The sequence below is a fragment of the Puccinia triticina genome, chromosome 7A (genome assembly GCF_026914185.1).
Source record: "Puccinia triticina chromosome 7A, complete sequence".
In the NCBI taxonomy this organism is placed as follows: Eukaryota; Fungi; Basidiomycota; class Pucciniomycetes; order Pucciniales; family Pucciniaceae; genus Puccinia; species Puccinia triticina.
Genome location: NC_070564.1, coordinates 7,524,811 through 7,540,204, shown reverse-complemented (window position 1 = coordinate 7,540,204; position 15,394 = coordinate 7,524,811). Strand labels below are relative to the sequence as shown.

At 47.9% G+C, this 15,394-nt stretch overlaps 1 protein-coding gene across 1 annotated transcript; it reads right to left on the bottom strand.

The window, feature by feature from the left end:
• Positions 1-11,378: 11,378 nt before the first annotated feature.
• Positions 11,379-14,687, bottom strand: PtA15_7A816 (uncharacterized protein; the record flags this gene model as incomplete). The annotated part of the gene is made up of 10 exons (XM_053171462.1): positions 11,379-11,471; positions 11,609-11,802; positions 11,927-12,290; positions 12,360-12,516; positions 12,593-12,758; positions 12,818-12,924; positions 13,000-13,167; positions 13,267-13,475; positions 13,602-13,760; positions 13,857-14,687. 10 exons carry the CDS (start codon positions 14,685-14,687, stop codon positions 11,379-11,381), a joined length of 2,448 nt encoding a protein of 815 aa, XP_053022641.1.
• Between the last annotated feature and the right edge of the window lie 707 nt (positions 14,688-15,394).

The window sequence follows — 15,394 nt, the reverse complement described above, 5'->3', positions numbered from 1 at the left end:
GGACTTGCCACACAGATGCCGACAACGCCACTACATCCGGAGCCAATCGGCGGCGGAAGTCACCCTCAGAAGACCACAGGCCAAAGGACCATCGCAGCCGCTTCGGCGGCTTCGTCTAGACCGACAAAAACCTCCACCGACGGGGAGGAGCCCGTAGGGAGGTATGCGAGGTTCAATGACAAGGGGGTGCGCGCTTTATGCGGAACAACGCCCCCGCGATGTGAGTCCATTTTCAACCCCCACTCCCAGACAGATTTAGGAGCATCTGGCAAGCGGGTACACATTCTGGAACTTCCCACGCAGACGCCGACAGTACCACCACTCCCAGAGTTGGCCAACAACAACGACCACACGCGACCGGATGCGGGACAGGGGACCATCGCGGCTGCTTCGGCGGCTTCGTCTAGACCGACAAAAACCTCCACCGACGGGGAGGAGCCCGTAGGGAGGTACGCGAGGTTCAATGACGAGGGGGTGCGCGCTTTATGCGGAACAACACCCCCGCGATGTGAGTCCACTTCCTACCCCCACTCACAGACGGAGTTAGGAGCATCTGGCAAGCGGGCACATCTTCCGAATTTGATCGAACAGGTCCCGAGCATGGTATGCGCGGCGAATACTTCTTGGTCCACTTCGGCAAAGCTGGCAGCGGATGCGCGTAGTGCGGAGCCATCCAAGACGCTAGAAGAGATGGTGCCCCGAGAGTACCATGGGTACATTAACATGTTCCGCAAAACCGAGGCACAGCGGCTACCCCCCAGGCGCAAGTACGACTTCAGGGTGGATCTTGTCCCAGGAGCGGTGCCACAGGCCAGCCGAATAATCCCCCTCTCCCCGGCGGAGACAGATGCGCTGGATAAACTTGTCAGAGAGGGTCTTGAAAACGGGAAAATCAGAAGGACGACGTCCCCGTGGGCGGCGCCGGTGCTGTTCACAGGCAAAAAAGATGGGAATCTTTGACCATGCTTCGACTATCGCAAATTGAATGCGCTCACGGTAAAGAACAAGTACCCCCTCCCTTTGACAATGGAATTGGTGGATAGCCTGCTCAACGCTGACAAGTTCACCAAACTTGACCTGCGGAATGCTTACGGGAACCTGCGGGTCGCGGAGGGCGACGAAGAGAAGTTGGCATTCGTCTGCCACGCCAGCCAGTTCGCACCACTCAAGATGCCGTTTGGACCGACCGGCGCGCCTGGGTTCTTCCAGTTATTTATGCAGGACATCCTGCTCGGCAGGATTGGGAAGGATACGGCGGCGTATCTCAATGACATCATGGTCTACACTCAACAGGGGACCAACCACGAGGAAGCAGTACGCAGCGTGCTGGAGACACTCAGCAAACACCAACTCTGGCTCAAACCTGAGAAGTGCGAATTCTCAAAGGACGAGGTTGAATACTTAGGCCTGCTTATATCCTGCAACCGCGTGAGGATGGACCCGGCCAAAGTCAAGGCGGTAACAGATTGGTCGGCCCCCAGTAACGTCACCGAGTTGCAACAATTCGTTGGCTTTGCTAACTTCTATCGACGATTTATTGACCAGTTTTCCAGGACTACCAGACCGCTGCATGATCTCACGAAGGCAGAGTCGCGGTTCATTTGGGACGAGCGCTGCAACAAAGCGTTTGAGTCATTGAAGACGGCTTTCACAACGGCCCCCATCCTGAAGATTGCGGACCCATACCGACCATTCCTTCTAGAATGCGATTGTTCCGATTTTGCACTGGGAGCGGTGTTATCACAGGTATGCAAGAAGGATAAGGAGCTACACCCGGTAGCATATCTGTCAAGATCTCTCATTCAGGTGGAACGAAATTATGAAATCTTTGACAAGGAGTTGTTAGCTATTGTTGCGGCCTTCAAAGAATGGCGCCACTACCTCGAGGGTAAACCCAACCGCCTAAAAGCCATAGTCTACACTGATCACCGAAACCTTGAGAGCTTCATGACCAGCAAGAGTCTCACGCGACGGCAAGCGCGTTGGGCCGAGACATTAGGTAATTTTGATTTCGAAATCGTATTTCGACCCGGGAGACAGGCAACTAAGCCGGATGCGCTATCAAGACGCCTGGATCTGGCACCCAGCAAGGAGTATAAACTTTTGTTCGGCCAGCTACTTCGACCGGAAAACATCACACCCAAAACCTTTGCTGCGGTATCCGAACTAGAGTGGGCTGAAGTGGACGAGTGGTTTGTGGATGAGACTATCGACCTGGACGATGCCGAGGGGTACTTTGAGGCGGATGTACTCGGCGCAGGAGTGGAAGATCCCCTGGAAGCCGCAGAGGGTAACCTGATCCGTACAGACACCGAACTGATAAGTCTGATTCGCACCGCCACAGCACATGACCAAAGACTGACTGAGTTAGCGGAGAAGATGCAGGCGGATGGAACGGGCGCAGACCAGTATGTCTGGGCGGATGGTGTGCTATACCGGAACGGAAGGATCGAAGTGCCAGCGGATGCCTCAATCAAAAGAGCAATAGCGCAAAGCCGCCACGACTGTCGACCAGCGGGCCACCCAGGACGAGCTAAGACGTTGGCGCTGATCAGGCGCTGTTTCACATGGCCATCGATGAAAAAGTTCATCAACAAGTACGTAGACGGGTGTGACTCATGTCAACAAGTCAAGGCGTCAACGCAGAAACCCCAAGGAACTCTGGAACCGCTCCCCATACCGGCAGGACCTTGGACCAATATCTCTTATGATCTTATCACTGATCTGCCAGAGTCGAATGGGGCAGATAGCATCCTGACCGTGGTGGATCGGCTGACTAAAATGGCCCACTTCATCCCATGCCAAAAGACGACTACGGCCGGGGAGCTAGCAGACCTGATGCTTCGCCATGTGTGGAAACTGCACGGGACGCCCAAGACGATCATTTCAGATCGAGGGAGTATCTTTATTTCGCAAATCACCAAGGAGCTCAGTAAATCATTGGGCATTCGACTGTGCCCCTCCACCGCTTATCACCCACGGACCAACGGCCAGTCGGAGATCGTCAACAAAGTCGTCGAGCAGTACTTACGGCACTTTGTCAATTATCAACAGGACAATTGGGAGCCCATTCTGGCCACCGCCAAGTTCGCGTACAATAACCACGACCACGCGTCGACAGGGATGTCGCCCTTTAAGGCCAACTACGGCTTTGATGCGACAATTGGCGGTGTCCCCTCGGCAGGACAGTGTCTCCCAGCAGTTGAAGCACAGCTCAAAGGACTCGTCGGGGTACAAGAGGAACTGAAGGCCAGCCTGGAAGAAGCGCAGGCGGCCATGAAGAGGCATTTCAACAAACGGGTGCGCAAAACTCCTTCTTGGAGCGTCGGCGACGCGGTTTGGCTCAATAGCAGAAACATCTCGACAACGCGACCAAGCCCGAAATTGTCTCATCGGTGGCTAGGACCGTATTTTATTTCTAATAAAGTATCCCCATCCGTATACACACTGACACTACCGCCCTCTATGAAGGGGGTACACCCAAATTTCCACGTTTCAGTACTCAGGAAGGCGGTCCCGGACACCATTGAGGGGAGGACAGCGGCCGAGCCAGGACCAATCGAGGTAGAAGGCGAAGAGGAGTGGGAAGTGGAGGAAATATTGGACTGTAGGCGGAAAAGACGAACATTGGAATACTTGGTGGGATGGAAGGGCTACGGACCGGACGAAAACTTGTGGGAGCCGGCCATCAACCTCAAGCACTGTCAAGATCTACTTGAACAATTCAACAAAAGATTTCCCAACGCGGCGGATGGACATCGGCGGTCACGGCGATTCAAGTAAGGGTTGGCTTTTCCCTACGGGGTTTTTTGACGCCACCCGGGGATTAGGACGCAGAGCCGGGGGCTTGGGCGTTAAGGGCGGGGTAGTGTTATGAGCTGCCGCGCCAGCGCGCCGTAACCTACCTCAGGGAGGGCATGTCACTGTTGTATGTACATGTCACAGGTCCCTAGCATTAGAGGGACCCGGGGAGAGATCATCCTGCTTTCCCCATCTAGCAATCTATCATTTAGCTAGACTCACCGGAAGGCCTCCACATCCCGACAGACAGTTCCTAACAGAGACCACTTGAAGCACCATGAATCGATGATGAAGGATTACTTCAGCAAGTCCAGCCGCTACAACTCTCGCGACTTTTGCCAAAGGTTTTGTATGGAGAGAGGTCTGGTTGTCCGTATCATAGAGGATCTCACCAAAAATTATCCTTATTTTGTTCAAAAAGCAGTACGTATGCATGTTTTTATTCCCAAGCAGCAAACAGTGAAATTCTCCTTTTTCTTGATAGGATTGCACCGGAAAACTGGGATTGAGCCCCCATCAGAAGATAACAGCAGCCATCCAACAACTAGCCTATGGACTTCCGCTTGACGCAACGGACAAATACTGTCGGCTGGCTGAAACAACTGCCAGACAAAACATGGAAGTTTTTTGCGGGGCAATCCAAGAATTTCACGGCCCAACGTACTTACGAGCTCCAAACGACAAGGATTTGAAAAGGATTCTGGAGGAGAATGCTGCGAGAGGTTTCCCAGGATGTATTGGAAGCCTCGATTGCATGCACTGGGCTTGGAAAAATTGCCCAACGGAATCAGCCGGTCAGTTCGAAGGGAAGGAAAAGACCCCAACAATTGTTTTGGAGGCCACCGCGACCAAGGACACTTGGGTTTGGCACTGTTTTTTTGGAACACCGGGTTGCTTAAACGACAAGAACGTTCTAGACCGATCACCGCTCTTTCAGTTGCTACTTGACGGGACTTCCTGGGGTGTAGAGTTTCAACTTGGCGAAAACACATACAAAATGCCTTATTATCTTGTTGATGGCATCTACGATCCTTGGTCGACTCTGATTCAGTCCAAATCACTTTCAGACACTGCAGACCGGGCCAAAAAGATCTTCGTCAAAAGACAAGAATCAGTCCGAAAAGATATCAAACGTACATTCGGTATATTACAAGGACAATTCCAAATCCTAAAAAAACCAGCTATGCAGTGGTACTCGGACGACATTACAGCAATCCTGAAGACTTGTATTATCCTTCATAACATGATTGTGGAATTGCAAGCCGAGCCAAAATCGTACCCTCCACTTGCCTCCTCAACGAAGCTCATTCCTCCGCGAGATACACCGTACACCATTCTTGAGCAACGCGTACGAGAAATCGAGATGAGATCACAACTTGTCAATCGTAAACTGACCAGCGACCTCATTGCAAACCTATGGGATAAGGCAGTCCAATCTGATACATCTGATGACAACACACCCAACCACAATAGCGATAGCTCTTCAGACAACAAGTGAATTCAAAAGTTGAAATCAAAGCCCATCTTGTTTTTTATCTCTTTGTTCTCAAAATTGCTGTCTCCACTGTTTTGTTTTTATCTCTTGATCTACCATCAATGCCTGTCTCCATTGATTTGTTTTTCTCTCTCGATCTACCAGTCAGTCTGGACACTCAATAGATATCAAAGTCCCTTGCACTTTGTTTTCTCTCATTGAGCTCAAACAGATTGATACATAGATCTCATAGAGATCAATAAATCAATCTCTGAGATCAATTGAGATCGGACAATGTCATAGAGATCGATCGATCTCTTCATTTCTCTCATGGATTGAAGATTATAACAAAGGAGAACAGATTGAGATAAGATTTCATAGGAAATGAAAAAAATAGACGTGAAAGCTACATAAATGCAAGGTCAGGATGTAGGGGAAATTCCTCCTCTTGACTTGGACCAACGGCGTTCTGGGTTTGAGTTGGATCGGAGTTGCTTTTGCGGTCTGATTCTCCCTCATCCGACTTATCTTCTTCCTCTTCCGACTCATCATCATTGCTGTCCTTCTCGCTAGTCGGAGGCCTTGAGTTTCCATCATTTTCGCTAGTCGGAGGCCTTGAGGTTCCTTCATTCTCACTAGTTGGAGGCCTTGAGGTTCTTTCATTGGAGGCTCTCGAAGATCGCTGGACAGAGTGGTTGGAGGTATCACGACCATTCTTCAAATTGTCTAAGATGGACTTCTTCTTGGCTAGCAGGTACGCTTGAGCATACTCGTCAGTGCAGGCATTGACATCTTGAAACATAAGAGTCATTTCATTCTTCTCTTGATCAAGAGCAACCCACTCTTCCTGAATATTGTTTGCTTGGGTGGCTTCTTCATTCGCACGTTTCGCTTCCAAAGTCCGCTTGGCCAATTGCTTCTCCGAGGATTCAAGCAGCTTCATTTTCTTTCGCTTGTATTCATCTTTGGTAACATTGCACTTGGCTCGGTGGATCCCCGGAGGTCGTTCCCAGTCTTTTGATTTTGGAGCTCCCGCGGGAACATTGGATTTTGATGGTTTGGTTGGTGACAGGGTATCTGGTGGTCGTGATTGGGAGCCGGATGCGTGGGAAGGTCGACCATTCTTAGCTTTGCCGCTGAGTTTTTTGAATTTAGGAATATCCTTCAGGAGGATCCACGCTCGGTCGGTGGTGAAGTGCTTGTGGACTTGCTCGTGATACATCCCTCGCGCATTCAACATCCAATCATCGGGTGAAGTACCAGATGCCGGGTTATTGGCAATTTGATTGTAAAGAGCATCGAACTTGAGGCATGCCTGTTGCAAGGGTTTCCATCTGATTGATGGGAAGGGAAGGGATCAATTTGTAAATGAATACACTGGTTCATAAAAGGATCCACTGTGCTGGATACAACATACCTGGTAGATAAACCATCCGCATCTCGTTTGGGTCCGGGTGTGAATTGATTGAAATCATCTAGGACTCGAGCCCAAAAGTCGGCAGCCTTTTGGTTGTTGGATGTGACTGCATCTTGAGATACTACAGCCCAGCTCTTCGCAAGCTGCTCATCTTCCTCGGGGGTAAAGTTTGGGCCTCGGCGCTTCGGAGGAGGGTCAGTTTGGGTTGGAGGTTGGGACTGAGCTGTTGGCGTGGCTGGTGTCAATTCAGAGAGCTGGGTGGTGGTCGTAGTTTGACGTGATTTTCGAGGTGGCATGTTGGAGGTGACGAAGTGTGTGGTGTAGGATGAGTTACTCCAGGGTTGTGCCGAGTGTTTGTGGGTGGCTCTACTCCCAGGATTAGCGGGGAGCAAAGTTACATCTCGCTACTCCTTTTCCTACTCCCGGGAGTAGTTACTCCAAGACTAATCTGACCCGATGCGGTTGAGGGGTCGGATTAGTTACGCTAATCCGAGCTAAAACCGCGACCGATGTGGTTGCTCTTAGGCCGCTAAAAAAGTAGTGTAGCGCTTGCCGCTAACAATCTGGGCAGTTAGTGAGAGCAGTAACGGTCCAGCGCTACATATAGCGCATAGCGTAGCGACACCCTTGCTACACTAGTTCCCTGTGCCGTGTAGTTTAGCTTTTTGAAGGCGCTAACGCTAAAAATAGCTGTATTTTAGCGCCAAAGCCGCTACACCCGCTAAAACATTGCTACATGCCAGTTTAGCGGGATAAACGCTAAGCATTCAAATTAGAGCAAATTAGCGCAGTAATTAGCGCATCAATAGTGGGGCTAATGCACATCCTGCTAAATCTTTATCTTAGCCCTAACATTAGGGCATCAATAGCTTATAGATTCTGGAGCTAGAGGTCTAGTTTTTTCCCAGATTAGATAAATACCGCTAATTATTCAATAATTACCGCTAATTATTCAATAATTACCGCTAATTATTTGTTAAATTAGTGTAGCAATAAGGAACGCTAATATATTGCTATATTAGCACAGAGTTGCTAAATATAGCTGAAGTGTAGCAATCAGACGCTAAAAACCGCTACTTTCTAGCGATTAAAATCTATGATTTTCTTCTGAATTAAAAGTTAGCTGTAACTGTAATACCACCAACGCTACAATTTATTTTAGCGTAGCGGCGTTAAAAACCCGCTAATTTAGGGTATTATATGTTGTGACTTGGGTCACAGGGTTACTCGGCTGCGGCTCTCTGCTGCGGAGAAGACTACGTCTCCTCCGCCAGAGGCTCAGGCCCCAATTATAAACGCAAATTTGAGATTATTTTGAGATTATTTTGAAATTGTTTTGAAATCAAAACCAACTTTGTTTTGAGTTCTTTTCATTTCAAAATAATCCCAAAACTCTTCAAACACACCCGGGAGGGGTGTTTGAGATTCCAGAATCTCAAAATTCGAGGAATCAAAATTTTGAACAGGCAGTATGCCTGTATGGTTGCCAGGCCACTGGTGCCTCAGACCCCCCCCCCCCCCCCATTGAATGGCTGTATTGGGTCGGCGGAGTTCGCCGGGCGGGGGTCGGCTGGCACATGAAAAAAACTGCTTCCGCAATCGTGCAATATAGCAGATTGCACGATTGCACTCACAGAGAAATGGCCTATGTACATGGCCATGTACATAGGCCAAGTCCTAGCGGACTTGGCTCCTCGCTCCATCCAGCTCGTCGCCTTCCTTCGCGGCGAGCTGGATGGCGGGCATCCTAGTGCTCGTCGGGCCAAACAAGCACTAGGGCGCAGCCCAGCCGATCCAGTCCGCTCGGCTGGGCGGCCATGGCCATGTCCAGTCCGAAACAGATGGCCTACCCTTACGAACACCTCCAGACAGCCCGGGACCACCAGGGGCAATATGATCCTGCCCTTGGCGGCGGGACCACAGGACAAAACGCACGTCAATACGGCTACAATCTTGCCGCAGATGATCCGAACGTCCATGGAGCCGGCCGCGCGGGACATGTCACCCTGAACAGGCAAGCTGTATTCTATCCAGCTTGCCCATGTCACAGACATATCGCCCCTGCCTGCCCACTCCGGCAGGCTACTTGCTCAGGGATGCACAATTGTTTATATGTGCACCCTGTTGTTTGAAGTTTTTCGGAGAGGATTTTGAAATCAAAAATCTTTCATTTTGATTTCATTTCTGTTTCAAAATTCTCTTTGAATACTTTCAAAATAAAACTCGAAATTTCGTTTATAATTGGGGCCTCAGTCAAGCAAGCTCATCACCATTACCATCATAGTTTTCCCCGATATCATCGTCTGAGTTCCATCAGGTTATGAGCCCTTAAGGTGTCTCGCTCCTGTTATTCCAGTTTATTTGCTGAAGAAAAAATTTATACCGACGCAGAATACCGGCTTTTGATCCTCCTCTTTCCCAACCTGAAGCAACATACCAGATTTTTTTTAATTCTCTTAATTATTCACCTCTACGTTCAATCTCTTCAAATATTTTCTCAACGTCTGAATGGATCCCCACCTGTACGGTGCTCATGGTCAAATTCGTCTATTCCTGGCGGACTTGAAAGCCGTTCTTGGAAATTTCTCAGCTCCGATCCCCTGCGGGCCCACTCCGACATTCAATCAGATTGGATTTCCCCAGAATTTGCACGGTGGTTTTCATCAACAGTCATCCTGGAAGCGACCGACTCTTCGTTCCCGGACATGGAAAGAAGGGCACCCAAAAACACATTCTCAGAGGTCTCAAAGTACTCGTCAGACCCCACCGTCCGTCCCTTCGACAAATTGTTTCAAATTCAATAGCACTCCAAATGCAAGCACGGCGCAGTGTTCAGCGAGTCATCGGCCAGTCTGTATTCAAGGTCGACACGGACCACTCAAACCCCAAACTGTTGCGCGGAGTCTTAGTCTGCAATCGAGTTATCGGCATCAAACGGTTAATGATCCTCGCGAAGAAGACCATCGATTGCTGGAGGAGATGCAAGATGCAAGCGTTGTCAGTGACTGTGACAAGAGCTCGATAGCCGGAGATGTTGATGTTTTGATTGATTCTGAGCTGTCATCAGAGTTGCAAGACCAGCCAGATTTGGATGATCAGCCCAAGTTAGAGGTTGAACTAGGTCCTGAATGCTGTTATCCTATCTCAACACCTGCGGCACCCATTGAGCTCGAAGTGGATCCACCGCATTCTCACAGCAACGAAAGCAAAGATGGCCACCAATCTAACTCCGTTATTGGTTCTATTCTGACAACTCAAACGGTACATGCTTCATCCGACAATACCGCTTTCTTTCGACCGATCCTAACACCTGCGCCGCCGCTGGACCCCGTCATGACTCCTAGACGTCCGTTCGTTCCATCGCTTCGGACTCCCTTCGTTTTGAGACGGCCCGAGGAGCGATTCTCTGACCACGAAAATGAAGTTTTGCTATCAAGAACACCTCAACAACGTACACCCTACAGATCCTTTTGTCTGACTCCAATCAATGATTTGCGCGATGATGACAGCGCCTCTGAAGACGAAGCTCCGAGGCCGATATTTAACCGGAATCAGCGTTTTCAACCACAGGATCCCCGCCGACACAATAACCGCCGGCACGCTTTCAATCTGCGCAATCAACATCCAAACAATGTCCACCTGAACAAACAACACCTGCAAGAAACCCGCTGGCGTAATTCCTACCTGCACACTCACAGCCTCAACAATATCTCCCCAGCCTCTCATGAATCTTCCTTATCTCCTCAACATTCCTCATCCCGACTATCTGAACATCACTATCCCAACTACTCTGATCAATCCACCTCAGTCAACAACAACTATGACTCTGAAAACAACAATTTCAATGACAGCTACAACTCCGAGAACAACTACATAGATAATGACCATCCAGATTTCAATGATTATGGTAACACTGAGTTTGAAAATTATGAGGCTGGTTGTGAAGAGTTTGATGATGGCGGAAGCTTTGATTGTTATGATGAAGATTTCTAGTTTTTCATTTCTATTTTTTCATCTTTCATTTTTTTTTAAGTCTATTCTCTTTCTCAGCTTGTATGTAGACACAGCCTTTTCTTGGTGGTAGGTTTCTTAGAGCCTTGCCGAGGGGGGGCTGTTGTGACTTGGGTCACAGGGTTACTCGGCTGCGGCTCTCTGCTGCGGAGAAGACTACGTCTCCTCCGCCAGAGGCTCAGTCGAGCAAGTTCATCACCATTACCATCATAGTTTTCCCCGATATCATCGTCTGAGTTCCATCATTATACGCTAACTATAGCGTAAATATAGATGCATCGTTGATGAAAGGGATACCTGTACAATGACAGGTTCTCCATGTCACACACTTTATACAGGACTTTAACCTGTCCCACTTTCATGAACCAATTTTGCATGTGGTGTATCTACCTGAGTAGGATTCATTTCTGCCCATCCCCCACTCAATTTTGCATAAATGACCCTTCAATTAAATTTGGAGAATACCGCGGGCATTACATGACGTGATGCTAGTGAATTTCAAAGTTTTGAAATGTCATTTAGAATTTCCTCTGTGGGACTGTTGCAAATTTGAGTCGTACAAGATGCAGACCCCCAAATCATACTATTTTCTGGGAATGCAATTCTTTTCAATACTTCAGCGTCATAATTTTTGCAAGGCGGGTTATTCATGAATCATGTGATCACCCGTTTTGATCAACTGAGATAAATGTTATCGACTTTATACATCTTTGTTGTCACTGGAGGCTGGTCATTCTCGTCGTTTCCGTAGACAGGCTCAACCTTAAACTATTGAAACAATTGATGGTACATCAGCAATGTTGAACACAAAGGGGGAGGACTTGAATAAGATAGCGGAGTTTACGCTGGCATGGCTGCTTGGTCTTCACAGCAAAAAAGTCGAGACAAATGAGGGATCATCGTACCATTTTATTCTTCGAGTCTCCTGTTATAGCTTCCGATTTGATGGCGACTTTTTTGTTGGTTTTCGAAGGGGCGGTGGCTGGTGGTGCGGCTTTGCTGGCAATACCCGCAGCTCGTCCATCCGGAATTTTGATGAGTTCGATCCAATCCTTCCCACTTCCGGACGCTAATGTTGTATCTTCACCAATTGGCTTATCTATCACCGACGAAAAAAAAGAAAGAAAAAAAAAGATACCAACATTGTTCATGTCATTAAGCTCGCGATAATTATTGCACCTAGGCAACTCGTATACAGGAAAATTCAAGTTGTATAAACTGACCAACGATGTAATAACCCTTCCGTTCAAATTGCAAGATATCGCCTTTCTTCATCGTTTTCATGTTTCCATCGGCGATGGCGTCCTCTCTGAACTCGCTTACCGGAGTGATGAAGTCATCGATCTCATCATCATCATCTATTTTTCTCTTCGTAATCAAATAATCATAATCTAGTAAGACTACGTTTTGTAAGCCCGCGCCAGATGGGGTCGAACCGGCTTCGTCAGTCGTCAACCAATGTACTTTTTTCTTCGTTTTTTTGAAATCTCCCGCCAAATGCAATTCTAATTCCAGCCCAGAAACTAATCCATCAGGTCCAGTTGATTTGACTTTGACAATCGCATTCCCCCAATCCATTAACGTAATCTATAGAGCATTAGAGCAAACTTTTTGAGCGGGGTTGCAAATTAAAGTCAACCTTTGGGGAATGCCGACCTCTTCGTCAGCATCAAATGATGAAGCATCACTTTGTTCGATATAGATTGTGGGACTGTAAGTAACCCTCTTGGATCCAACTTCGGGGTGCTTCTTGTGGGTTGGTACACTTTCGACATAAGCCACACCCTGGCCACCCTTGATGATGGCACTGACCCTGAATGAAATGGAAAAGATGGGAAGGAAATTGAATGACTAGAATTTAAGATAAACAAAGAGTACAAGACACGCACTTGTTGGTGTTGGAAATCGCGAAATGTCGAGGAACGATTGGATCGATGATTCGCTTGTTGATACTCCATAGAACATCCCATTCCATGTTGACTTGCTGTTGAGAATCACCTTGCCCAATCATGAAATCTCTCATTGCTTGGATTGTCATTCCTCGTCGGCGAATACCTACCATTTGTACAAGTATCAACATTATAGACATGGAAGGAGTTTTGGCGGTTGATTACCTCGAACAGTTGCAAAACGGGGATCGTCCCATCCTCTCACTCGACCGGTTTCCACAAACCACTTCAATTTACGCTTTGAAAGGAGAGTGTAGACAAAGTTGACTCGACTAGAAAAGAAATGAGAAAAGGGATGAGATAGTCTTTTTTAGAAATGAGTTAATCTGGGAACAATCATAGCTCACGCAAAGTCTTTTATGTCAACCCGTCTTAGTCCTAAGGCTTCCTGCATCCACCAATACTGTGGATTTCGATCCCGGTACTCATTAGTTCTCAGGGCATGAGTAACCCCTTCAATGGAATCGACAATCGGACAGGCAAAGTCATAGGTGGGATAGATCTTCCATTTCTCACTGATAGAGTCCATGAGCCATGGTGTGTTAGACTTTTCTGATCGCAATGGGAAAATTTCAAGTATGACTAGAAAATGCAGAGTTAAAAGTTAGACGAACCCAGTCCGGTGATGAGGAAGAATGTTGCATCGATAGATAACTGGATCCCTCAATGTTCCGTTCAAGTCATCATATCTGATCTTGGCACGTAAGCACCATCTTAAACCCTCAGGGGTACCTAGTTTCATCTCTTCAAATCGCGAGAGATTTTCCTCGGTGGTTGAATCACGCCGTTGAGATGGCTGGCGGGCCATTCGCTGATTTTTCATCTACAATAATTTGGGGGCCGGCATAATAGGAGAGAAAGAAAACACGAAACCGGGTTAATCAAGTCATCAAAAGGTCCAGCTACAACGTCATCAAGGTGCCAATTTAAGCGAAAATTCAGAACTTACCACTTCTTGCTCGGTGTCATCACAGTAGGCTTTTCCTTTTGAAATCATCTCGGTTGCATAGCCGCACAAGTGATCGAAATAGTCTGAGGTATATGACATCCGATCCCCTTTCACTCCCAATAATCCTAGATCTTCCAAAATCGCATCTTGAAATTCTTCCTGGAGACCCGAAACCAGGTGATAAAAAAGTAACGTACTTCAGATTCTATCCGAGAGTCCAGAAGTATATATATCAGGTCTGGAGTAATGCCTGACCTTCTCCTTACTTGGGTTGGTATCATCAAACCTTACCAAGAATTTCCCATCGTAGATCTTAGCATAATGTTGGTTCAGAATGGCGGCTTTACAGTGTCCGATGTGAAGATAACCCGAGGGTTCAGGTGGAAATCTGGTTACGACTTGCCCCTTGACAGCACCGGGTAGGCCTCCGTCGAAGTTGACGGAAGCAACACCAGCCTTGGAGCGGCCCTTGACCGAATTCTTGATCTGATCTTGTAGGGAAGTGATTGCTAATTTACTGGATGGTAAACAGTCAATAAAATTGAACCATCTCGAGAGATGCGGATGTTGGGATCTTTTCAGAAGTGCATTGAACGTGCTAGATGATTTGATCAATCCCCAGAGACACCAATCTGTCTCCGATAGAGAGTAACCGACTAAGAATGTACGGAGAGTTAGATGGTGGTCGATTTTGTTGGCGATGGTGGTGAGGGTATTCATGTCTTTTGCTTGTACTGGGTCGAAAGAAGGCCCTAATATCTTGAATATCCGATCGGTCTCCTCCGGTTGCTGGTTAGTATTTGGTTCAGTCGGCGAAGCAGTAAACGTCTTGGCCAGCAACCTGAGAGAATCGAGTGAGTCGGTGGCCCGAGTGGATCCATCTGAGCTGGAGAGGACACTGCAGCTCTTGTCCTTCCCAGGGCCGGTCAGGCCGTCCTCGTATTCGATCGTCAGATTGCTGACGCTTGGATGCTGGTCGAGCAAGTAGAACCCCAACCCTAATGGACCAAACGCTGGTGGCGGAAGAGCAGTGGTAGGTCGCAGGTAAATCTTGAGGGTCAAGGTATCCTTCTGTTCGGAATCCATCTTTTGATTGCTCTTTGGCTCCTCGTCGTTATCTCTTGCTTCCTAGGTTGTTTTGCGCTTTCAACTTGGTTGAGGTTGGCTCTCGACAGCCCTTTCCCAGGAAAGTTTTGATCTCCGATCGACCCGCCGTAGCAGCTGTGCGAGTTTCGAATTGAACGGTGTGAATTTTGTTTGGACATGAGTATGCTTATACACATAGTCCTATAGATAATCGACTACGGCGCAGATATGCTTGTACATAGATCACTATATATAGTTCTCTCTCTCTCTTGATATGCAATTGCAAGACTGTGTGCGCTTCCATCACAACAGGTCATGTGTAGCCGTCGGGCTAACTTGGTAACCCGACCGCTACTTAGCGGCTGGTTGGCCTGGCTTAGCCAGGCCCCTTAGCTCACCTTGGTTATGATAACTATGGCCCAGCCCAGCCTGGTCCGGGTTTCAGCCACGTTCCTATACTTTCCCTGATGTTTCATACTTTCTCTCTGTCATGCGCGCAACGTTCTTGTACATACTTTTACTATAAATATGAGGACTTTCTACCTCTTCCTTTGAAAATCATCCTATTTCTCATCTACATACTTTCAGCTACAAAGCGTCTTAAGCCCCTTTTCCACTGAGCCCATATACCTGTGCCCCGCCCGCCACAGTGGTAGCGAGTTGCTATTTTTTCAGCCTTTCAAAACCTTCTTATAATCCTTGCTCTC